Source organism: Chenopodium quinoa, unplaced genomic scaffold (assembly GCF_001683475.1).
Source record: "Chenopodium quinoa cultivar QQ74 unplaced genomic scaffold, ASM168347v1, whole genome shotgun sequence".
NCBI lineage: Eukaryota > Viridiplantae > Streptophyta > Magnoliopsida > Caryophyllales > Amaranthaceae > Chenopodium > Chenopodium quinoa.
In genome coordinates this window covers 6,595,149-6,621,773 of record NW_018743252.1, presented here as the reverse complement: position 1 = coordinate 6,621,773, position 26,625 = coordinate 6,595,149, and the positions used below count along the sequence as shown (strand labels likewise).

General features: G+C 39.7%; 1 protein-coding gene across 1 annotated transcript; it reads right to left on the bottom strand.

Moving 5' to 3' along the window:
- Positions 1-371: 371 nt before the first annotated feature.
- LOC110735116 lies at positions 372-4,311 on the bottom strand. The gene is made up of 2 exons (XM_021915264.1): positions 3,821-4,311; positions 372-571 (listed from the first exon to the last, which is right to left on the bottom strand). The coding sequence occupies exon 1, from the start codon at positions 4,205-4,207 to the stop codon at positions 3,821-3,823; it is 387 nt and encodes a 128-aa protein (XP_021770956.1). The 5' UTR covers positions 4,208-4,311; the 3' UTR covers positions 372-571.
- Positions 4,312-26,625: the final 22,314 nt, after the last annotated feature.

Below are 26,625 nucleotides of genomic sequence, written 5' to 3'. Positions count from 1 at the left end.
GCTAATGAACCAAAAGGGATGTTTAAATTATAGGAAATATAGACTGCCAAGAAATCATCCAGGATTACAGCAGGAATCATGAGATGTAAACGAGATATCCTCAATTTTACAAGAGCTTGGAAGTTTCGTTGTGTGTGTGTGTGTGTGTGTGTGTGTGTGTGTGTGTGAGAGAGAGAGAGAGAGAGAGAGAGAGAGACTAAAAGCCTCCCTGAAAACGTCTACAATTCCTTTAACTAAACCTCTGGACTGACTATTCCTGTGTGAAGGTAAAGACATGAGGTCAGAGTGTAGAGGATAATACGTATTCCTTTTTTATTTCCTTGTGTAAGGTTGGGGGAGAGGGGGAGTGTTGTTTAACTAAAAAAGCCAGATAACAGGATTATTTAGGCATAATATAATCACCAAACAGTAACGGATTCACAATCTCTCCGCTACAAAATAGAGTACAACGATAATCATTGCCAGTTTAACAAAATTATTACAGAAAATTGTCCAGAAGCTTAGCTGCTTCTCAGCAAGCTCAAATTGCCACGAAAAGAAGGATAGAGCTGTCCGCCTAATTCAGAGAGTCCTGAAAAAAAGCAGCACAAAATATGTAAGAAAAAGCAAATAAACAAGAAGCCATTTCAGAAATTTGTAAAAGAACTTAAATATATCCTGCTTCTTGTTCTCCCTCAACCCTCACATCAAAAAAGGTTATTTGTCTGAAGTTGTCAAGAAAATAAAAAAATTAATGCATTGGGGAGAATGAATGTAGATCCTTTTGACAGTTGTGGGCTTTTAATCTTTGCCAATTTTACATTATCAAGGCCCCTTTCTAGAGTAACAGTCAGGTTAACTGTTCAATTTCACTCTCCTCTTCTCTCTGTTTCTTTCACGAAATCTCTGTTATCAATTGGAACCTCCATTGTTCTCTCCTCGTCTTTACTTTATCTTTCTCCCTCTTCCTTCCATGAATGTATGAAACTACAATCCTTCATGTACACACTGATGTAATCAGATATGGTTTGTGCTTTAGATTTTTATTTTCAATTTTTTATGGGCATTAGATTTTTTGTTTGATTTTCCAAATATTCCAGTTCTTGCTTGGGTTATTTTCTTTGATGTCGGATAATTATTATTATCATAGAAAATATTCATTTTAAAAATTATAAATGAATAATCTTTTTAAAAAAAAAAAAAACAAAAAGATTATTACCTTGTCCAAACACAAGGGAAAAAAAAGACTCAATGGCTACATATTGACTCCGCTATTAGTTATCCAGATTTGCCTTGAGAGTTGCACAATAAAGCTTATACTATCTTTCACACAGGGCGCTAAGCCAAACCTAGTTTTAAGGATTTTACTTCCTATACTAGTCCCCTAGTAATAATTCCCCCCCATAACCCTCCCCCTCTCTATATTCACTAATCCCGATCCAAACAAGGCCAAAGAGAACCTAGAGTAGCAACAAAGTAGAAGGTAAATAAACTATTTTAAACAAGGTAGCCCCTCATGCTTCAATAAATTCGGGATTGCTCTCCAAGTAAGGAATGCTTGTGTGTTTAGGATACTGTTTTCTTTGATATTTTATGGGAATTAGATTTTGAATCAGTTTCAACTTTGATGTATATTAGCATAAGGCACAATTGGAAACAATTTCTAGCCTCTGCATCAGAATGGGCCGAAATAGTTCAACTATTTTCAATTTCAGACATGTTAAAAACTACTCCGTTCATCACAAAGTAGTAGGCTCATTATCTTTATTCATCATCCCATATTAGTTTGCCCATTTCTGAAAATGCCAATGGCCCATAATTTTTACTACGTATTACCTTTATCTTCCCATTACTAAAAGTTGAAAAGTGGAGAGTCTCACACCCACTATTATTCAATAACAGAATAGGGTTTAATCAGTTGGAGAGTGGAGAGTCTCACACCCACTCTTGGAGGAATAATCCGTTGGCTATTAGATGATTCTAATTGAAAGAAAAAAAAAAAAAATCTCCTCGTCCAATTTAATCCTCCAGTTTCAATAATCCAAGATTAGTCCAAAGACAGATTCTATTTCCCAATTGAAAACTCAAAATGCTTCACTAATACAAATAAAAATTATCCAAAGAACGAACAAACTGAAGGGGAAGCTTAAGTACATGGATCCTAAAGTCCTAAACCCAATCAGAACAATTTACTCAGCTGATTAGCTGATATTGGGTATTAAGAGTTTAAGACTCACAAAAAAATTTGCACAACATGGCATAAACACACACCCCTCCACGTAACTATAGCAGCAATGCAAAATGCAAGCTACTTTGGGATTTTAAAGCAAGTCGTTGCATTTCCTTGGCTTTGTTATAGTTATAGAAAATGTCAACATCATTGCCCATGACAGCATATAGAGTATACTACACAGCAATCTTGACATGGTATGCTAAGGAAAAGAATGGTGAAACAATTTCACAACAAACCGCCTATAACTTTGGGAGGGGAAAGAGGGGAAGCAAAGCTCAAATGATGAAAGCTAAACGTCAAAAACTTTAGAGACAAAGGAGGATTGCCAAAGTTGTAGAGATATTATCATTCTAACGTCAAACACAACACTTTAAAAAAAAAAAAAAAAAAAAAAAAAAAAGATCCTTTGAAGAGATATTATCAATCTCCCCATTCAAGCTAAAGTAAAACCCCAAGATTAAGCCTTCACAAATATCCTCATGGCTAATAAAAACTTGATAGGTATGACCAACAACTAAAAGAATCAGCACATCCTTAAGCTTCCGTTAATTAAGTGATTGGTTAGGCAATGCTCAAAGAGAATCTTCTAATAGAGCCTAGCACTGGCAATCTATGTTCATAAATCACCAACTAAAGAAATTATTCTCAGTTAGGGAACACTGCAAAATTTATCACCGTAAATACAATCATCAAACCTCAAATCATGCTACCTGAACAAATATAGGCAGAATCCTATCAAAAATTAAGTATTGAACCTCAAATGACACTACTTGAACAAGTATAGGAGGAAACCTATTGCAAAAACAAGTATTAAACCTTAAACCACACAATCTAAACAAGTCTTGGCAAAATTTAAGATAAAATTTGAACGTCAATCCTATCGAAATATAAGTATAGGAGGAGCCCTACAGTAAAAAACAAGTATGAAACCTCAAATCACACTATCTAAAGAAGTAAAGGCAAAATTCATGATAAAATTGAACCTCAAATGATTCTCCCCAAACAATTATACGAGGAATCTTACGGTAAAAAACAAGTATTGAACCTCAAATTGCTTCATCGAAACCACTCAAAATACAATTGTAAGACTAAAAACTAAAAAACTTAGCAATCAACCTCAAATCGCGCTATTGGAACAAGTGTAGGCAGAATCCTATCCACTATCAATCAATTACTTGCTCATTCATATACCAAAGATTAGATTCTAGTAGTCAACCTCAAATCACGCTATCAGAACAAGTATATGCAGAATTACAATGCAGTATAGTACCAAACAATCAATCACTTGCTTATTCATAAACAAACCAAAGATTAAACTTTCAATCAACCCATAACACCAAACAAATCAATTCAAAAAATCCTAATCCAAAATTCACAAAAGAGGCAAAAGATTAGATTCTAGTGGTCAACCTCAAATCGCGCTATCAGAACAAGTATATGCAGAATGACAATGCAGTTTAGTACCAAACAATCAATTACTTGCGTATTCATAAACAAACCAAAGATTGAACTTTCAATCAACCCACAACACCAAAAAATTCAATTCAAAAAACCCTAAATCCAAAATTCACAAAACAGCAAAAAGAGAGAGAAAAAGAAAAAAAAAACCTATTTCTGGTAACCACCACCATGAGTATCCATATCTTCTTCAATAGTTTTAGTCAAATAAGGAATAGGAAAATCAGAAGGCTGGAAACTCTTTTCCGCCATTGTTTTCTGAACATCAGCCTTCTTGAGGACAGTGCAACGAATGGCGGGGCGATTGCGACGCTGGTCTCGAGGAAAGTACTTGATGTCGAAGACGGTTTCGGGGTTGGAGGAAGGAACGATGGCTTGTTGAGGGATGGTGGCGGGGCAGAAGAGACGATACTCCGACGCTTTTGGGACGGCGGATTTATACTCGGGTGATGCGCAAGGTCCTGTGATCTGCCATGGTGCCTTAATGTAGCGTCGAAGGGATGATAGCCATGATTTTGCGGCGTTTGTTGATGACATTTTTGCGGTGGTGGTGGTGGACTAGTGGTGGTGGTGGTGGATGCACTTGGTTGTGTTTGACGTTAGAATGACCAAGTTGAAAGGAGTTACTGGTAAAGCATTTATTTCCAAATAGAGATGTTAAAAGCAAACTCGACCCGATTCAATTCAAAATCGATCTGAAAATATCCGATTTAGATTTTGACTCGCGTTGATACAATAAATTGGTATGACTCAACTTTAAAAATTGACTCGATCCGATCTCATCAAACCTGATCCGAACATCCCAATTAACACCTTTATTTCCAAATCTTCATAATGCACCTTCAATCAATTAGGAGGTTACAAAAGTCGTGACTCGGTGGTTTTTTTAAGTGTTACACTTGTTAAATTTATTTATTTATTTATTTATTTTTATTTTTTTAAAAGTGTTGTGTTTGACATTAGAATGACCAAGTTGAAAGGAGTTACTTGTAAAGCATTTATTTTCAAATGGAGGTGTTAAAAGTAAACTAGACCTGTTTCAATTCAAAACCGATCTGAAAATATCCAATTTAGATTTTGACCCGCATTGATACAATAAATTGGTATGACTCAACTTTAAAAATTGACCCGATTTGATATCATCATACCCGATCCGAACATACCAATTAACACCTTTATTTCCAAACCTTCATAATGCACCATCGATCAATTAGGAGGTTACAAAAGTCATGATCCGGTGGTTTTTTTAAGTGCTACACTTGTTAAATAGGTTTTTTTATTTTATTTATTTATTTATTTATTTATTTTTTTAAGTGTTGTGTTTGACGGTAGAATGATCAAGGTGAAAGTGGTTACTAGTAAAGCATTTATTGCCAAACCTATATAATGCACCATCATTCAATTAGGAGGTTACAAAAGTTGTGATCCGGCGGTTTTCTTAAGTGTTACACTTGTTAAATTCAGTTTTTTTTTCTTTATTTATTTATTTATTTAAAAAAAAAAGGTGTTGTGTTTGATGTTAGAGTGACGAGGTGATGAAAGTAGTTACTAGTAAAGCATTTATTGCCAAACCTTCATAATGCACCATTGATCAATTAGGGGTTACGAAAGTTGTGATTCGCCTTTTTTTTTTTTTTTTTTTTAAGTGTTATACCTGTTAAATGCGATCGATTTTTTTTAAAGTGTTAGACTTTGTTCACTTAATCTTAATTTTGTTGAATTAAAAATTATTTTTATTGAGTTGGAATTATTTTTGTTGAATTCTAAAATAACATCCACACAAAAAAAAAAAAAAAAAGAGTTGTTTCGGGGTTTTCTGTGTCCCTCCCCTCCGGAGTGTTACAATTTCAAGACTGGATTCTAAGCGCCTGTACCTGCAAAACAACGGAGACTCCAGTTAGGTGGAGTTTCGCCTCCGACGATCAAGTTAGAACGTGTTCGAATGATGTAAAAAGTGCGAAAAGTAAAGTATTTTCTCGGATTCCAAGATCAAAAGTATTCTCTCAGTGGAGGATTAAATATCTGCAATTAACGATTGCTCTGTTTTTCTATGAATATTTTTGAATGTCCCCCTTGATGGGAATATCTCCCTATTTATAGGGTCTTGGAATCAACGCCACTATCCTAGGTTACGGAAACCTAGGATTAATGGGCTATCTCGGGAATTAGGCTTTGAAGGCCGTCATTTTCCCTTGTTGAATGTGGGTGACATGTGTCAACTGATAAGTGGCCTTTATTGGGCCTGTCTTGAGATGACACGTGTCCCATTCTAATTGGGCCACATGGCATGGGTATTTTTACCCAAATTATTTGCCCCCTCACAAAGGGTGACGTGGCGTGCCACGTGACGCCTGTGACTGGTGTCACATGCTGACGTTTTTTTTTTTTTTGAATGACGGTTCGTCTCCTAGGGAAGTCATAGGGGTAACCCTAGTTCCATCCCCCTATAAGTAAGACTTTCTCCCCCCCCTCCTTCATTTTTGTATTCTGAAAAAATTTTAGAGAGAAGGAAGGAGAAAACTTAGGAAAAGCTGTAATACCGCATGCGCTTGTTTTCATAAAATTTTTCTGCTACTTCCGCTTGACACAACCGTTATACCGTCTATGTAGCTCTCAAACAAGATACATCAAAACCGCTTGGGTGCCTTCCAGACAGCTACCTCCTTTTTCAGCTAGGTACAGCCGGACTACTGTCTAGGCACCTTCCATCTAATTCACTTGCTTTCAAAGTAGCTACAGTCGGTCATCCGCTTGTGCACTCAACAAACAAAGCCTCTGGGAACCGTCTGGGCATATTTCTAGCAATTTCTCTTGCTTTCCAAGTGGGTACATTCGATAAACCGTATGTGTATCTTTCAAGCAACTGATTGATTTCCACCTGCCTGTACAGCCGGTCAACGCTTTACCTCACTTTCAAAAATATCTTTGAGGTACCGTCTCTCCCATTCGCAACTCTTTCGAGCTTTTTACCGTATGTATGTATTGCATTGAATAATGGATTCACCCACCACACACACGACACATTCTAAGATAGTAGTCAGCTGGTCTCCTGGTACGGCTGAGTCTAGGACTGGGGGTGCCGCCTGGGGGTGTTTGGACCACCCTTGCTTTTCCTCGAATCCGACCGTCTCTGTGCATGTGCAGGACAATATGGCTCGGACAAAGCGGACGACACTTGACCTAGATTATAGATCAGGAGTGCCGGCTGACAGAGAGTATGATGATCCTCCGGGTGCACCCAGCACTCCAAATGACAGCATTTTGGAGGATTCTGATCAAAGAGACGACATTGAGACCGTCCAACGATCTGACTCAGAAGGGTCAACCTTACTGCAGGCAGATGCCGTCAGTGAGGAGGATGAGGCATACAAGTGGCCGTCTATATCCAACCCGACTGAAGCGCACATGTCCGCCAGGGATATAACCACCCTAACAGCCACCTTTCCCGCCTTTATAGAGAAACGCCCAATGGGGGATAGGTGGGAAATTATTGTGCCGCCTGCTAAGGCAACAATCGTCTAGGAGGACGACATCGAACATGCCGACAATTATTTCGGCTACTATGAGGCGGCATTCAAAGCCGGCCTCCGGTTCCCCCTTCATAATGCGATCAAAGCCATTTTAAGGGGCTATGATCTTGCCATTTGGCAATTAACACCCAATTCTTGGGTGAATATTATAAGTTATATCGCCGCTCGCGAAATGCAAGACATAACGCCCAGCTGGGAGGCGTTTGCACATATGCATTACTTGAGCCGTGCCCTAGGCGGCTAGAAGGCGTGGTACTTTTTAACCACGCATCCGGAGTACATGATGACACTAGACAAGCCGTCTAAGTGGAGTAACTGGAAAAGCAATTTCTACTTGGTTTCCTCCCCCTCTAAACTTCTAAACTATCAGCTCCGCCAGTACAATAAGGAGCCGGCTGTCCTGGGGAAAAAATGTGCCCTTCCGCATGTCCCTGAGGAGGCTTGAGCACAAATAATAGAGCCGAAATTTTTCAAGAGGACCACTATGCCTCTAGATGAAGGCACTGAAATAATTGTACCCAAGAATTGGGTACCCTATCCGGACTGGCTCAAGAATGAGGCTTTCCTCTCCGCCTGCGGTCTTAGTACCCTTTTTTGATAGACTTACATTGAACACTTATCCGACGCTTTAGTGCCGCCTCTATAATTCTGATTTGTTTCGCATTTAACCAACCGATTTTCCTTTTGCAGAAAACGGTCTAGAAATGGTTGACGCTGCAAAGACGTTTGCCAGGTCAGCAGCCCAGATCCGGAAGGTTCAAATTGAAAAGAAAAGGGCCCAACTGGAGTCCAAGGATGATGGGGCAAGCTCTGGATGTGTGTTTTAACTTATCTTTTATTGTCATCAGACGACTTTTAACCGACTGTGACCCTTGTGTTTGACTTTTCAGGGTGGAAGTAAGAACGTTCCACGCTCCATCTCCAAAATGTTGCTCAAACGGAAGGCTGAGGAACCTTCCAAAGCTCCCGCTAAGGCCAGGAAAGCCCCGCCTGCCTAATCGGCATCATAAAGGTCGCCTATACAGGCAGACCAACTTCCGAAGGCAAAAGCCTGAAGGATCTTGGTCTGAGTTCTGAGCCGGCTGACAAAGAGTCGGGCGTCCTTGAGACGCCGAAGAGTGGCTGCTACTCAATGCTGCATCCGGTTCTACAGCGGCTGGGGGTGGGGTGACCCCTCAATCTGAACCTCAAGGTATGGCTTACACCATGGTCACTTGGGCCTTTGCGAGTCAAGTCCCAAGCTACCCAATCGAGGGATTCCTCTAGCAGCCGGCAAAGTATAGGTGCCGCCTATGCTGCCATCTCACCATATCACTCTATTGGTGCAGATGCCTCTCTAAGATGGCTTGATTTCCAACAATACTCAAGATGGATGCTGAGGTGTCTCACCCGGTCTGAAAAGGAGTCGGTCTGGGGGTGCATTAGGTCAACATGGACCGCATCAATGCCTTGCTTGCTGAGGTAATTTTCCGGCTGTGTTAACTAAGCTAAATTAGCTCTATACTAGCTGAGATATTTGAGGTAGATTAACTTTTTTCCGGATGAGTTAATAGAGGTAAATTAACAATTTTCCGGCTGAGTTTTGCAGGTATTGCTGAGAGTGGAAGGGCTCAAAGTCCCTTTAAAAAGAAGCAAGAGGAGGTAAGAAACGCCAATAGACGGGCGGCTGATACCCTTGATGTTGCTCAATACAAATGTATTATGAATGAAATAAGGACTAAAGCCCGAGAGATGAAACAGGAGGAGCTGATCAAGTTGCTCACAAATGCTGTGGAGACGGCCAATAATAAGACGTCTGACCTTGAGCTTCAAATAAAAAACCTTCAGTCAGATCTAAAGGCACTGGAGGATGCTGATAAGGAGAATACCCAGCTTAGGGTAGACGAATCCCGGTTGAAGGACGAGCTGGCCCAAGGTGCAAATTAACCACAAGGCGGAGCTGGCTGCTGAACAAGAATGGCTAGTGGATGAGAATGAGCGAGATTGTGAAGCTCGCATGAAAATGGCATGGAATCTGGTCCACCCGGACTATGACCAGGAGTTTTTCAACTTGAGGTACAAGTATGTCTCTAAGGTATATGATGCCCACTCCCTTGGTCTTGAAGAGTCAGCTCCTTTTGAAGAATGGGTCGGCAATGAGGCGTATGATGAGGAGCATGAGGAGTAAGAAGAGCAGGTGCCGGTTGACACTGATCAACCAAGGCAACCTGAAAGTGCGCTCCTATTCGGTCAGGACCAGGCGGTGCCTCCTCCTCAGCAACAACAAAAATAAACTTCTTTGTTTCCGGCCTGCATGCCGAGTATTTCTATGTAACTTCAATCAACAATCTATTATTTTTCCGGATGTGGATCCGGTGTGACAATCTTCAGCTCCCGGTTTTTTTTACACCGGGGGCTTTTAATGAATTAGCCGAATGAGTCGGTTTTGTCAATCTTTGCAATTTTCATTAATTTTTCAATCTGCAATTTTTTCAATACGCACATATTTTGCTAAGTAGTCTAATACATGCGATTTACCGGATGCACCGGATGTTGTTGCCCATGGACGAATGTGCGCTTGGTTTAAAAAAGGGTATGACTAATGTTTCGGGTTAATCAATCACCAAGGTGATTGCCCCAACCCAAGCGGACAGTCGTCCATTGAGCATCCGGTCTGAACGTCACACGGTCATTGACCGTATCTGAATCAATTTTCAGAATTTAATTCTAAGTTGGAATGACAGGCGATTTTTTCTATGGCGTCTAGGTTCCATCTTAGGTTATTCAGGTCAACCGACTGTGATTTAGTCCTGGGATTTATCAGTCTTCCCTGGTTGTTTCCTACGACAAATTCACCCGGATGGGCTTTGCCGGAGGTCTTGTTCTTAGAGCAGACGAATTAACGTTTAGTAGCAGACAACCATTGGCTGTGTGTAGTTGCCTTAAACGAGCATTGTTTTAGCTGCTAAGGTTCTGACTTAGCTTAGATCTTCCAATTTACCCGTTTGTAGTGCTTTTGAGCAACAACAGGTTATATCCAACCAAGATGGTAACTGGTCACCGTTTGTTACCTTACAGGCGGTGACCTATGGTAACTAGGTCTCACTTGATCATTCGAACGGCTGTGAATTATCCTTATCCAGAAATTCGGTAGGGCCGTTAGTTTTTAAGTTTATAGAGCAATGTGCCACCCGAATAGGAGATGCTCTCTGCAACGAATTCACCCGGATGGGCGTCGCCGGTTGCCTACTCATGTTGGAGCAGACGATTTTCTAATATCATCTGGCCATTGGCCTCATCAGGGTGTTCTATAAGGAACAACACATAACTGCTAAGTTTTTAGACTTAGCTTATATCTACTCATGTTGGAGTAGACGTAAAATTTTAACAAGTCCGTTTGTACCTTGCACAGACTGTATTCATATAGAAAGCAATAAATAGTGTTGAGAATATAAAGCAACTTTTCGTTGATAGACTTTTCATTTATAAAAAATTTACAAGTCTTAGAAGTAGTACTTTTTAAAGTTGTCTACATTCCAAATTCTAGCTAGCCGTCTACCGTCTAGGGTTTCCAGACAGTAGGTGCCTGATGAGTGACATTTATGTTACCCTTAGGGGTAGTGTATTGGTCTCTTTTCTCCTGTTTTTCTTAGGTTTTCTACCTCTTTTCTCCTCTTATGGCTTCCTTTTCTTTTATGGATGAAAAGTATGCTTATTTGCGCTTGTTTTGATAATCTTTATGCATAATTTTATCATCCCCATTCTCTCGTGATCTTTGCTATCTTTTGCAGGTTCCATGACGGTCCTAAGCACGGTAGGAGGCCCCTTGGCCAAGTATGGAGGCATGGACAAAGACAAGAGGAGCAAAAGGGAAGAAGAGGAAGCAAGAAGTGGAAGTTCAAGAGGAGGTGTGGCCGAACCTTTAAGAGGTTCGGTCGAACCAAGGTGTGGTCAAACTTTTGAAAAAGTTCGACCGAACCTCCAAGGCAGTTTCAACCAAGTTTTCAGCATGTTTACAGGAGGGGTCGAACCAGGAAAGTTCGACCAAACAAGGATCAGGGAGGTTTGACCGAACCTACCCTGAGTTCGGCCGAACCTACCCTGAGTCCGACCGAACCTACCCAGAGTTCGCTCGGACCTTTTCCCGTTTCAGCTGACTTTTTGCGGAGCTTCCTAATCAATTTTGTAAGGGGTATAAATAGTTTTTTTTTTTTTGCTCATTAAAAAAAAGGATTTTTCAGTTTAGAATAGTTTTTAGGTTAGTTTTAAGTTTTTAGAGAGAGAAACTCTCAAATTTCGGAGAGAGAAAGTGAGGAGCACAATGGTTTTCATGGATTTTGGATAATCAAAGGAGGAATTTGATGATTTGAAGATCTCCATTTTATATCAATGAGCATTTCTTACTCTCTTCTCTCTTTATGCTTTATTAATTGCTTTGTTAATCATGTTTGAGTAGATTTCCTTCTACTAGGTGTTGAGTGAAGCTTTGTTATGGTTAATTGAGTTATTTGAGATAAATTTGATGATAATTGTGTGATTAAATTGATTGAATTGATGATGGCATGTTGTTTGTTTTAGATTGGATTGATCTCCCAAGATAGCAAACTTAATTGCATGTTAGTTCTAGTTTGACAAGGGATTGTGAATTAGAATTTATATATTTGATTGCATTTTGGGTAAATTTCTTCTATGCACCTAGTCAATGAGGGATCTAGGCTAGGAATTTGAGAGATTGCTCTTGATGGTAATTAATTCCCATTTTAATTCTTTCTTTGCATGATTGATTATCAAATCGATTCCCATTAACTTGTTAATTGTTCAAAGTGGATCTTTTCCCCTAGTAGACTTTATCATACCTTGTTCTTTATATGTGTTTTAGTGTAGTTGTAGTGTCCTTTATCCGTAAATCGACTTCGGCATAGCTTAGGCATTAGATTAAGAACAATCTAGCATTACCGTTCCTTGTGGTTCGACTCCGAACTTACCACTAGACTTGTTTAGGGGTTAGTTTTAGGATTTATAAATTTATTTGATTGAGTGTGGAATGTGCGACCGTTCTAACGCCCGTCAAAATGGCGCCGTTGCCGGGGAACGGTGTCAATGCTTGATTGTTTTTGATTGCTTGAGTCTAGGTCTTTGTGTATACTTTTCTTTTTATTTTATTTTTTTTTAATTTTTGCTTGTTTTTGTAAAAAAAATGGCAAGTAACTCGTTTCCTCAATATGACGATGAGCCTTTTTGTGAATATTTCAATAGACTTGAGGGATATTTGGATTTTGATTGTTGTAGTCTTTGGGAGGCTTGTGTGATTTGTTATTTTGGTTTGAATGAGCAAACTAGGGATGAAGTTGAATGCATGCATAATGGTGAATTTAGAGCATTATCAATTGATGATGCTTGGGATTTTTATGTTTGGTTTGCTTGGGATGTCTATAATAAGGGTAATCATGATTCTATTATTGATATGCAATGTGTTGATACTTCTAATATTAGCATGAATTCCCATGATTTGTTACATGATCCATTAAGTGAACCTAAAACACATGATTTCAACTCTATTTCCTCTTTTGTTCATGATGATGAGGTACATGCTCAAGTTGATGCTAATGGTGTGTTTCAATATTCTTCATTATTTACCATGCCTTCTTGTGATGTGCTTCGTTCCCTTAATGATGAATCTCATGTGTTTGATTGTGCCCCCACTCCCCAATGTGATGTAGATGCTCATGATCTTAATGTTGATTTTTCCAATCTTGGTTGTACTTCTTCTTCTCTTGTTGAGCCTCAACCTTCAACACCTTTTGAATCCCTTATTGCTACTTTTGAAATCTCAAATTAGGTGCATTGAGCTTGATAATGAGCTTTGGCCTAGTAAGGAAATGATTCTTAATTCTATGAGAGGTCAATTAGAGATAATGAAAAAGAATGAGGAGCGTCTTGAGGAGGGAAGGAGAAGAAAAGAAGAGTTAGAAAGCCAATTGTCACCCTTGATGCTTGTTTGTGAAAAATCCCAATTTAATGTGTGTGTTGAGGATGATGATGATGATTTTGAGCAACCAAGAGAGTGTGAGGATCCCTTTGGTGAGCATATGAGTGATGGTGAAGGAGTTGAGAATGAAGAGAGTGTTGATTTTGAAAATCCTAACCCTTTTTCCCATCTTGATGAGTCTCAAGTGCATGATTGTGATCCTTTTATCCATGAGTATTTGGATTCATTTAAGGTTATGTCTAATGTGTTTATTGAGTGTCAAATGAAAACCCATAGCCTTTTGAGTGAGTTCATTAAGAATGCTTTATGGGAGAGAGATGATTTTGAAATGAATTTGCATCCATTCATGCATGGCTTTGAGATTTTAGGCTTTAAGGAAGTTGAGGGAGTTGTTGTTCATGATTGTAGTGAAGGGGATTATGTAGTTCCTCTTGGAAGTTGGATGTTTGAGGGAGATCATGATCATGAGTGTTCTTCTTTTGAGGATTCTATGATTGATTTTCATGCTCAAATTGGTGATTTGAGGAATGGTGGTGAAGAAGAGACCATTTGTAAGACCATTGCTCCTATCCCCTTCTCTCATGTCCCTTTTTCAAGGAATTTCAACCATTTCCCCTACACTCCTATATCCCTTCCTTCCTTTGTTAATGAGCCTATTGGGGACCCCCTTGCCTATGAAGATTTTTATGTCCCTCATTCGTCTTCAATTGAGGAAAAGGGTGATTTTGCCACCCAAAAAGATTTTTGTGAAGAGAGTTTGCCTTTCTATTCTTTTTCTGATTTTCTTGAATTTTCTTTTGATTCTTCTTCTTCTTGGAAACTCCCTCTTCACCTTCTTTTGCGTGCACTAATCTTGGTGCATGCCCTTCTTATATCATTTGCTTACTTGTTATCTTATGAGATGTGTAGTAGTGCATTTGACAAGCTCTTGCGATCGTTGCAATATTATTTACTAGAGCGGTCAAGCTTGGACCTTAAGCAAGCCTTTCTCGGGAAGTAACCCGTGTTTTATTGCTTTCATTTTCTTTTATTTTTAGAATAGTTTTTGGCCTCATGGAAATGTTTGTGTGCTTGGTGCTAGGTACATAACTTAATATACTCTTATGCATTGGTTTGGATCAAGAATCAAGGAAGTTTGACTCCACTTTTGCTAGCACATGGAAAACAAGATTCAATTTTAGAGGTAGTCGGCTTCAAGAAGGTTTAATTGGGTCATTTGCGAGTACTATACCCACCTAATATCCGGTAATATCTTTCCTTGCTCTTCCTCTAATGATTTGTGACTTGTTGGACATATGTTGGTTGGTTGGATGACTTTCTTTCTTTTCTCCTCCCATGGATTCTTTGGTTTAAAGTTTGAGCATGTTGCCTCATTCAAGCTTGGGGGAGGGTATTCTATCATGTTTGGTGGAATTTTGATTCATATATGCCATGCACATTTGTATATGCTTTTCCATTTTCTACGTCTTGAAAATCACAAAAAGATTTTTGTTTCTATCAAGGCAAATTTGCAATGTATTTTCTTTTGTTCTTGCTTTGGACATAATACTTTTGGACTTGTATTCTTGAATGTCTTTCTTCCTAAATTTTAGAGGTGTGCACGGTTTGAGAATGTGTTAGGTTGACTCTAGGATATGGTATGCTAAGGTAGTTGGCTAAGAACTTTGGGACCATGAAGCTCTAGTTCACTTGCTTGTGGTAAGATGGAGTTGCTCTCTATAGTGGATATGAAATCAAGAGTTAGTTATTGCTATCCCTAGTGATGTATAATTGTTCTAGCCTTCATCATACTTTGTTGAGCGGCATATTTGGATCCTTGGCTATTGCATTCTCATATCTAGAACTTGACTTTTAGCTCCCAAGATCGCGACTGAGCCACTTTAGGGGATGACAAAGACATTTCTCTTTTTATAGGATTAATTTTCAATTTTGGATTTGGTTTGCAATTGCCCCTATTACTAGCCCATTTGAGCCATATACATTCTTTTCTCTAACCTTAATACAAGCCTTCCAGCCTTAGTTTCACTTTAAATCCTACCTTTAGTTTGTGAAGCAATTTTGTTTTGGAGCTTGTTTTATTGTTTATGGTGCAAGTTTAGAATTATAAGTTCATTTGCAAAGCAAGTATGTGTTGTATATAATTTTTTGCATACAACCAAATACATTTTGAGAAAAAGCCGTCCAAAGTTAAAAGAGGCAAGGACATTTCAAAAAAAAAAAAAAAAAAAAAAAAAAAGCTTGGAAAAAGGAATTTTTGAAAAAAAAAAAAAGTAAAGAAGAATGTAAAGCACAAAAAAAAGGGGTTTTGTTATTGTTGTTCTCCCTGTTTTTGTTATTTTGTGTTAAATAAGCTTGGGGGAAAGTTATTTAATAAGCATACTTGGCACTTTTGTTTTGGAATCGTTTGGATCTTGTGGAAGAAGTTCCACCCGTGCTTCACATAGGTTTACCACCAATTTCAAGAGTTCTCCACACCTTTACTCTCCTAGCTTATATGTTAATACCTTGAAAGTCCTTTTGATCCTAGAGGGTTAAGTCATTCAATGATGGCGGGAAATAGGAATCAAGCCTATAGAGCGAGTTTGCATAGCAAAGATGTCGGGTAACCTTCTCAATGTTTTTAATTTCTTATTTATTTTCCGGTTTCTTCGTGGAATCATGAGAAGCTAACTTGAAAGTGGATTTGAAACTAGTAGAGAGAACATGGTTTGATTGGTAAGGTGGAATGTGTTTCCTTTAGTTCTCTATGCTTAGCATATGTTATGTTTCAATCAACCTTGGACATCTTAGAACGTGCATACCTTTATTATTTTAGAAAGATTGACATTCATTAGTGTTTGTTCCATCATAAAAGTCCACTCTAGAACGCTTGTAACTTTTCTCTTACTTCGATTTATTTTATTTTATTTATTTATTGCCTTGCCTTGATTTTTGTCAAGAGTAATGGGTTAAACTCTTAGGACACCCTTACGAGAGCTTACTCGTCCTCTAGGGCGATCTATGGGGTTTAAAGTGCTTGATGCATGCGCTAAATGCATTCGTGATTCCTACGAAAGTGAGTTAGTGTATATTCTTTCTCTTCTAGTTTGATTTTATTTTATTGTTTTTTTTTTAAAAAAAAAAAATATACATCGTTTTCCGTTGTGTTTGTTTTGTTTTGCTCGAGGATGAGCAAAAGTTAAGCTTGGGGGTGTTTGATGAGTGACATTTATGTTACCCTTAGGGGTAGTGTATTGGTCTCTTTTCTCCTGTTTTTCTTAGGTTTTCTACCTCTTTTCTCCTCTTATGGCTTCCTTTTCTTTTATGGATGAAAAGTATGCTTATTTGCGCTTGTTTTGATAATCTTTATGCATAATTTTATCATCCCCATGCTCTCGTGATCTTTGCTATCTTTTGCAGGTTCCATGACGGTCCTAAGCACGGTAGGAGGCCCCTTGGCCAAGTATGGAGGCATGGACAAAGACAAGAGGAGCAAAAGGGAAGAAGAGGAAGCAAGAAGAGGAAGTTGAAGAGGAGGTGTGGCCGAACCTTTAAGAGGTTCGGTCGAACCAAGGTGTGGTCAAACTTTTGAAAAGTTCGACCGAACCTCCAAGGCAGTTTCAACCAAGTTTTCAGCATGTTTACAGGAGGGGTCGAACCAGGAAAGTTCGACCAAACAAGGATCAAGGAGGTTTGACCGAACCTACCCTGAGTTCGGCCGAACCTACCCTGAGTCCGACCGAACCTACCCAGAGTTCGCTCGGACCTTTTCCCGTTTCAGCTGACTTTTTGCGGAGCTTCCTAATCAATTTTGTAAGGGGTATAAATAGTTTTTTTTTTTGCTCATTAAAAAAAAGGATTTTTCAGTTTAGAATAGTTTTTAGGTTAGTTTTAAGTTTTTAGAGAGAGAAACTCTCAAATTTCGGAGAGAGAAAGTGAGGAGCACAATGGTTTTCATGGATTTTGGATAATCAAAGGAGGAATTTGATGATTTGAAGATCTCCATTTTATATCAATGAGCATTTCTTACTCTCTTCTCTCTTTATGCTTTATTAATTGCTTTGTTAATCATGTTTGAGTAGATTTCCTTCTACTAGGTGTTGAGTGAAGCTTTGTTATGGTTAATTGAGTTATTTGAGATAAATTTGATGATAATTGTGTGATTAAATTGATTGAATTGATGATGGCATGTTGTTTGTTTTAGATTGGATTGATCTCCCAAGATAGCAAACTTAATTGCATGTTAGTTCTAGTTTGACAAGGGATTGTGAATTAGAATTTATATATTTGATTGCATTTTGGGTAAATTTCTTCTATGCACCTAGTCAATGAGGGATCTAGGCTAGGAATTTGAGAGATTGCTCTTGATGGTAATTAATTCCCATTTTAATTCTTTCTTTGCATGATTGATTATCAAATCGATTCCCATTAACTTGTTAATTGTTCAAAGTGGATCTTTTCCCCTAGTAGACTTTATCATACCTTGTTCTTTATATGTGTTTTAGTGTAGTTGTAGTGTCCTTTATCCGTAAATCGACTTCGGCATAGCTTAGGCATTAGATTAAGAACAATCTAGCATTACCGTTCCTTGTGGTTCGACTCCGAACTTACCACTAGACTTGTTTAGGGGTTAGTTTTAGGATTTATAAATTTATTTGATTGAGTGTGGAATGTGCGACCGTTCTAACGCCCGTCAGTGCCGCCTCGTACTTCTTCATAGATCTGGTAGGGGCCTTCCCAATTGGGAGTTAACTTTTCTTGCTCATTTTCCTTACCGGTTGCCTATGTTTTCTGTAACATAAAGTCCCCTGCTTTCAAGGTTCGTTTGTGTACTCTTTTGTTGTAGGCTCTTGCCATTCTCAAACGGTAAATCTCATGACGTAAGGCGGCATTGCCCTTGCGCTCCGAGAGTGCGTCCAATGCTAGCCGCATGGCCTCCTAGTTAGCCTCTTCATCATAAAGCATGCTCAATAGGCAAGACGGCTTCTGCGCCGTATGTCATAAGAAACGAGGTTTCACCGGTTGCCCCTTTTTCAGTAGTTCTGATGGCCCAAAGGACATGAGGCAACTCATCTGCCCATATATCGCCAGCCCTTTCAATTTTCTTCTTAATGTCGTTTGAGATAAGCTTGTTGAAGGCTTCAACCTGGCCGTTTGCTTGGGGACGGCTGACTTTTGCAAAGCAATATGAGATCCCTTGATCTCCCAACCAATTCTTAAGGGTAGGCGTCTCAAACTGAGGGCCATTGTCAAAGACCATAGACAAAGGTACCCCAAACCGAGTGATAATATTCCTCCAAATGAAGGAGATAACATCCTTTATCTTTATGCCTTTGACCGCCTCCGCTTTTACCCATTTGATGAAGTAGTCAACAACAACTAGAACATATCGCTGTCCGCCTGAAGCAGGCGTATACCAGCCTAAAATGTCCATGTCCCATTTGGCAAATGGCACTAGGCTGTGAATAGCCGTCAGATCAGTAGCCGGACGGTGTATGAGCTTGCCAAATCTTTAACACTTGTCCCACTTCTTCACCATTTACATGGCGTCTACCTCAAGAGTGGGCCAAAAATAACCTTGTCGCCTGGCCTTTTTTGCTATAGACCTGCCACCTATGTGTGATGCACAAAAACCCGAGTGCAGATCCTCTAGAACTTCTTTCCCCCTTTTTGGGGTGACACATTTCAATAACGGCTGCAAATAACCCTTCTTAAAAAGTTCTCCCTTATGAATCTCAAAGCTTGCGACACGTTTTTTTCATTACAGCCGCTTCTGAGGATACATCCGACAGAGTGTCGTCTGCTAGATAAGCTCGGATGCCATCTATCCAGGTTGAGCTTCGGTCCAGGATTCCAATGGGATCTTGTTCAATACTCCTTTTTCCCATAACTTCCCAAAAAACTGACCTAGGAGTATCACAGGAGGCACGTGATGCCAGTTTAGAGAGAGCATCCGCCTGATTGTTTTATGATCTGGGCACTTGACTTAGATGAAATTCATCAAGTGACCTAGCCTTGTCTTTGACCGCCTACAAATATTTGATCATAGCCGGATGGGTGGCCTCATAGTCACCATGGTATTGGCTAACGATCAGTTGTGAATCAGAGCAGGCGTCAACTTTTCTTGCCCCTGCCGCCTTACACATGCGCATACTGGCTAGTAGGGTTTCATATTCCGGCTCATTATTTGAGGCTTGAAACTTGAACCGTAGTGCATATTCATACTTGTCCCCTTCAAGAGACTGACAAATAACGCATGCACCACAACCGTTCATAGAAGAGGTCCCGTCTACGTATACTTTCCAAACCTGGTCAAGATTCTCCAGCTCAGCCGGCCTTGTCATTTCGACAATGAAGTCGGCAAACGCCTGACCCTTCACTGCCTTCCTTGGTTCGAAAGAGATTTCAAGACTTTGCATTTCAATGGCCCATTTGAGCATTCTGCCGGATGACTCCAAAGTTGTCATTGGCCGCTTGAGGGGTTGATCTGTGTAGATCACAACCGGGTGTGCCAAGAAGTAAGGTTTCAACTTCTTGACTGCCATAAAAAGAGCAAGGCCAAAATTTTCAACCATAGGGTACTGTAGTTCAGCATTTCGAAGAACATAACTAATGAAATAGACCAGGAGCTGAACGTCGTCTCTCTCAGTAAGGAGAACAACACTGAGGGCATGGTCTGAGACGGTCAAGTACATGTAAAGCATCTCTTGTGACAGAGGGTTGACAAGCCTTGGCAATGAGTGCAAGTGTTCTTTCAACTTTTGAAAGGCCTTAGCATCCTCCCCCCATTCAAATCTAGTCTTCTTTTTTATTGCTTAGAAAAAATAGAGGCGCTTGTCACCCGAACGGCTGAGGAATCTCCCTAATGCCGCCAGACAACCGGTTAATTTTTGAACTTCCTTGACAGTGTAGGATGTCTTCATGTCAATTACCGCCTGTATTTTTTCTGGATTTGCCTCTATCCCCCTTTGATTAATCAGAAATCCAAGAAAACATTCCAGACTCAACACCAAAGATACACTTCTTGGGATTAAGCATGACCTTGTGCCGCCTGAGGGTGGTGAATGTTTCTCGGAGGTCAGCATGGTGATCAGTCTGTAGCTTGGATTTGACTATCATGTCATAAATGTACGCCTCTAAATTTCTCCCAATTTGATTAATGAAGACTGTATTAATCGTTCGTAGAAAAGTAGCATGTGCATTTTTCAACTCAAACGGCATCACAATATAACAGAAAACCCTTGATTAGTGACGAATACCATCTTCTCTTGATCCTTTTTCCACAAGGGTATCTGTTGAAAGCCCGAGTAGGCGTCCACAAAGTTCATCAAGGCATGACCGGTTGTAGAGTCGACCAGACTGTCGATCTTTGGAAGGGGATAACTATCCTTCAAACATACCCAGTTTAGATCTGTGTAGTCGACACACATGCGCCAGGTACCATTCAGCTTTTTTACAAGAACAATATTTGAAACCCAATCCGGGAAGTAACATTGCCGAATGAACCCAACATCTAACAACTTCTTTACTTCGGCGGCTGTTGCCTGACTTCTTTCCTCACCGTGGTTCCTTTTCTTTTGCCTAACCGGCTTCTTCTTGGGATCCACGGCAAGTTTATGCACAACTAGATCCGGGCTGACGCCTGACATCTCTTTTACTTCAAAGGCAAAGATGTCTTTGAATTCTTTCAGTAGGTTGTGCAAGTCTGCACCCAACCTTGCAAAAGCAACCGTCCTGACCTTAACAGTTCGATCCGGACGTGTGTTATCCAGAACAATATCAATCTGTTCACTAGTCGGGTGGGGACGGAGTTTGTCTGACCGTTCCCTAGTCAGTGATTGCTATTGCTTCTCTTTATTTACGACCACCAACTGGTCAGCCTTTCTCTTTTTGCCGGCTTCTATTGGAGCAGGCGCGACTTCCTTCAAATCATCAAGGTCTATAGGCTCTTCACCTTGGCCAGATGCGGCCACAGTAGGCTTGACGTCTGAGAGGTAACACTCTCTTGCCGTCTTTTGACCATTCAAGGAACCTACAGACCCGTCATCCTTTTCAAATTTTAGGAGCATAAGGGATGGAATGATGACGACCTTGGATTCATTTAGTGTTGGACGACCCAATATCAGATTATAGGCGGTCAACTCCTCAACAACCAAGAACTGGACTACCATGTGGTGTCCTTTTCCCTTCTCCCTAACCGGATGAGTAGGTCAATCCACCCTATCGGAGGCACTACTCCACCCCCAAAACCAACTAAGGGGTGAGTTACTTTGTGTATACTGCTGGGCTTGTACTTGAGCTATGCCAATCATATATGGCTGATCAGGTTAGACAAGCTCCCGGTGTCAATAAGGATCCGACCTACCTTCTGGTTGGCCACTTTGCATTCAATGACTATGGGATCATCATACGGCCGCCTGACCTTGCCCCTGTCCTTCTCAGTGATGATAACCTCAAGAAAGTTGTCTTTTGACGCCTGACCCTCATCAATTGAGTTGACATCCAACCGCCTGATATAGTCTTTGGTGCCCTAGATGGTTGGACCCCCTCCAGCAAAATCGCCTGTTATTGTATAGATCATCTCTTCATCAGTGTCCGCACTATTGGCAGGTTAGGCTGCCTTTTTGGACGGCTGTCCATTATTTGTCCTCAGGGTCACCTTGGACTTCAAAGGGACTTCAACACCCCTTTATCTGCCAGACGGTCCAACAACTGTTTCAGGCTATAACAATCGTTGGTGTCATGGCCTATGTCCTCGTGAAAATGACAGTATTTGTTCTTGTTCCGATTTTTTTGACGGAACCTTTCATTGCAGCCGGTTTCTCAATAGTCACCCGGTCTTTGATCTCCATGAGGATGGAGTAGCAGTCCTTGTTAAACTGATACTTGGGAACATACGGTTTAAACTCTTTTTCTTTCTTCTTTTTCTGGGATGGCTATTTAGAGTCATCTGCCACCCACACTTCTTTTCTCTTCTTGCTCTCTTCTTTTTTAGCCGGCTGAGCAAGCCGACTCTCTTTTTTGTCGAACTTCTTAGGTTCCGACTGCTTACTGATGGCGCAAAGTTCAGTCGCTTGTATATAGGCTTCCGCCTTCATCAAAGCTTCTTGGAGGGTAGCAACCCTCTTTCTAACGAGGTCGAACTTAAAGGCTGACTCGTCCTTCAGACCTTTACAGAAGTCTTTGTAAGCCATTTCGTCAGATAGCCCTTGAATTTGAATTCTCATCAGATTGAACCGCCTAACATAGGACCTAAGCCCTTCTCTATCTCCTTGTTGTATGGCACCTAAGTCAAGACTTTTTTTCTTAGCAAGGATGTTCATAGAGAATTTAGAAGAAAACAAGTACGCAAGCGTCTTGAAGAAATAATATAGCTAGCTGGCAGGTTGCCAAACCATCGTTAGGCAATGCCCTTCAATGTAGCCGGGAAGCAGCGGCACCAGGTGGCATCATCCAACCCCTGTAAGTACATGAGGTTGGTGTAGGCCATCAGGTGATCTTCAGGGTTGGTGGTACCATCATAAGTACCCACCAACACATTCTTAACCTTGGCCGGCGGTGCCGCCTCGGTTATCATCTTGGAGAACGCAAAAGGTTGTTTCTCAAGTTTGAACAAACGAAGCTGCTAGTCCAAAGGTTGGATATTCTGCTCTGCCCGACCCCCAAAGAGAGCCGGTTGCATATATGGTTGCCCATACGACATTTATGGATGGAGAGGCACATACGGGGCGGAATGGATTATCTGAGGGCCAGTGTGAACGGATAAGCCGCCTGACTGACACTCTCGGTTTTATTGCAAATACCTCATTGAGGTATTCTAAAAGCTGTCTGGGTAAGTCGACGTTGAAGCCGACTTAGATAGTTGTTGACATTTCTTTTGCTGGATTAACATTCGGGCATCAAAATAAGTCTTCTTTGATCCATCCGGCTGAACATGCCGGATGACCTTCCTTTTCCCAATTTCAGGGAATCGAATCTTGGACAGATCAATCACGGGCCGGTTCCCCTCCTTTGGTTTAGGATGCGGAGTAGGCACACGGTCCTTAACCGGCTTTTTCTTCCCTGAGGGAGAAGGTTTTTTGGCCGACTGACCCCTGCTAGAGCCAGTCGTCTTCTTATTGATTAGGTCCTTGATTTCCCCTTTGAAATTTGTCATGAATTTCATGAGTTCGTCTCTAGTAACTAGGGCTGCGCCTTTTGCCGCTTGGGGTTGTCCAGACGGCTGTCCGGCTGTCTCACTTGGACCAACTTGCTCTTTGGACTGTTCCCTTGTTTCCATGGGACGGGTGCGCTTGGTTCCGAGTGACCCGTCTGGGGCCACATGGGTTTCGACATCAAAGTCATCACCACTGTCTTGGTTTGAATAGACCTCAACCTCGACCGTAGACCGTTTCTAGTTAGCAGGCGGTACAGACTCGTGTGAAGCCATCTTAGAAGTACTCTCCCCACAGACGGCGCCAAATGTTTTGGGGTTTTAAGTGTCCCTCGGTAGAGTTACTTTTCCAAGATTGGATTCCGGGCGCCTGTACCTGCAAAATAACGGAGACTCCGGTTGGGTGGAGTTCCGCCTCTGACGATAAAGTTAGAACGTGTTCGGATGATGTAAAAAGTGCGGAAAGTAAAGTATCTTCTCGGATTCCAAGATCAGGAGTAGTCTCTTAGTGGAGAATTAAATAACTATAATTAACGATTGCTCAGTTTTTCTGTGAATATTTCTGAATGTCCCCTTTGATGGGAATATCTCCCTATTTTATAGGGTCTTGGAATTAGTGCCATTATCCTAGGTTACGGAAACCTAGGATTGATGGGCTGTCTCGAGAATTGGGCTTTGAAAGCCGTCATTTTCCTTTGCTGAATGTGGGTGACACGTGTCAACTGATAAGTGGCCTTTATTGGGCCTGTCTTGAGATGACACGTGTCCTATTCTGATTGGGCTACGTGGCATGGGTATTTTTACCTAAATCAAGAGTAGTGTAAGTGAAATTGGTAAGAGAGATAAATAACAAAATAGTAGTGGAACCTTATTATAGAAGAAACTGTTGCAATTATTATGAAATGAAAAAGATTAGTGTTGCAATTATTACGAAACACCTTAAAAAACGAAGGGGTAATGAACACGACAAATTTTAAAGCATTTAATCCAACACTAAATTCTTCCAATATCAATCAAAGTCACAAAACACATGAACGTTACCCTTTCAATTCAAAGTCATCATATATCTCAGTTCAATTACCATTGAATTAGTGTCAGGTGAATTCATCTCATTCTCCATTTGAATTTGGATTTTTACTCTCAAAGTGAACCAATCAATCAAACAACGAAGGTTAGTTTCCTTGAACTCATTTGAACATTTCTTCCTTTTTATTGAACAATTGTAAAAGATACGCAATTTTGTAGTAAATGGTAAATTTTCAATTTGTGGATATTATTTTAGAATTTTTATATTTTAGTTGAATATTGAGGGTTACATTTTTCTTTCGTATAAGAGTTAATTGAAGCATGAAAATTTTTTGCATGTTAAAAAATCAAGACTGTTCAATCCGTTTTTGGGAGTTTTTTTTTGTATATTTTGTTGGGGATTATATTAAAATTTAGGAAATTACAAAGTTGGAAATGAAACAGAGAAAATTAACCGAGTCGTGAAAGGAATCACTTTCCCAAAAGTGTAATTTCGACCCTAATACTACAACCGGGTTTCACGAAAATTCACTTAGGAGATAAAACGGGACAATTACAATTTGTTGTAGGCAAATTGTAATCACAATGTATTCTAATATTTGTATTTGTGATGATAAAAAAAAAATAGAGAACTTGCAATACAGTGTTTAGAGAAAGAGAAAACAATATTAACTTCTTTGTTTCTTTTTCTCACGAACCACCATAATCACCATATATTACATATATATATATATATATATATATATATATATATATATATATATATATATATATATATATATATATATATATATATATATATATTACCTATGTATTTTGAGCAATAATTATGGAAAGCATATCATTCACTTTCAGCCACCGAAATCAAGCACTATAACTTCATACGTTATATCATTGAAGACTTTACAATATTGCATGGTGCAATATTATAACTTGCATAACGACATTAAGAATTGATAACGTAAGATACTACTATTATTAGGGAGTATAATATAACGTAAGATACTACTATTATTAGGGAGTATAAAATTGGTAACGGAAGCCATGACTTTCGGCATAATCATAAACTCAAGATTACTCACTTATACCCAAAGCAGATAATGTAACCGATCACGAAAACAACGGTCACTTTAATTTCTTGCTTTTAGATTAAAACCTTAGAATGTATAAATTGTGTCACTTGCTCTAATACTTAATAAACCCAAAATGCAACACCATTACCTAAGCAAATTGAGAGTATTAACATGAAAATAGTCTTAATACTCTAAATAATTCTACAATCCTCCCCCATTTAGAGTATTATACAAGTCTCATTGCAAAACATCATAATCACAAAACAACTTTATGCATAAATGAGAGTGTACTCAGACTTGAACTCCCACTTAGTGTAGTACACATTCCAAGTAAACAATTGAACCAAATTCAACACTTATTAGAGACCTGAAGATACTACACACACAAAGTCTATTACTTGAATACATTTTATACTTGACACTTTAAGCCGTGTGTCCATATCTATTCATAAGTACATCAAAGCTATGCCCAAATTAGTTTCTTGAAGCGGCTACACCTCGTACTTACATAGGTAGACTTCCAAAAACATGCTCCTGTGACAAAGCACTATATCGGGAAATCTATTAAGCTAAGCAACCTCTTACACATCACTGAAAACTGGAACTTACCTAGGATGAAAAAAAAACAAGTTCCCAATTATCAAATAAGGAAATTGATCTCGTTGAACTTGAGACCCAACGTCTTATTGGGCGTCAAGTTGAGATTCCCCCATTTTTAATTATTTAAGGCTCTAATCCTAAACCGACTTCCATCCTTTTATTTACATCTCTAGCCAACGCCTTAGTAAAGCAATCGACGAGATTAATATTTGTTCGAACATAATCAATAGTAATGACACTATCCTTGATAAGTCCTTGTATGAAGCTATGACGAACTCCAATGTGCCTTGACTTACCATTGTAAACTTGGCTATATGCCTTAGCCAAAGTTGCATTGTTATCACAATGTATCACTATTGGTGATATCAGTTTTGGCAACAAGGGTATCTCATGCATTAGATCCCTCAACCATTCAGCTTCTTTACCAGCTGAATGCAATGCAATGAACTCCGATGTTATTGTGGAGTCCGCTATGCAAGTTTGTTTCTTGGATTCCCATGAAATGGCACCTCCCCCATATAGGAATACCCATCCACTTGTGCATGAATGATATTTACTAGAGATCCAACTTGCATCCGAGTATCCTTCTACAACCGAAGGAAACCCGCTATAACACAAACCATAAT

Bases quoted from the DNA above. Each gene is read 5' to 3' on its own strand.
- LOC110735116 (XM_021915264.1), bottom strand. From the start codon at position 4,207: ATGTCATCAACAAACGCCGCAAAATCATGGCTATCATCCCTTCGACGC.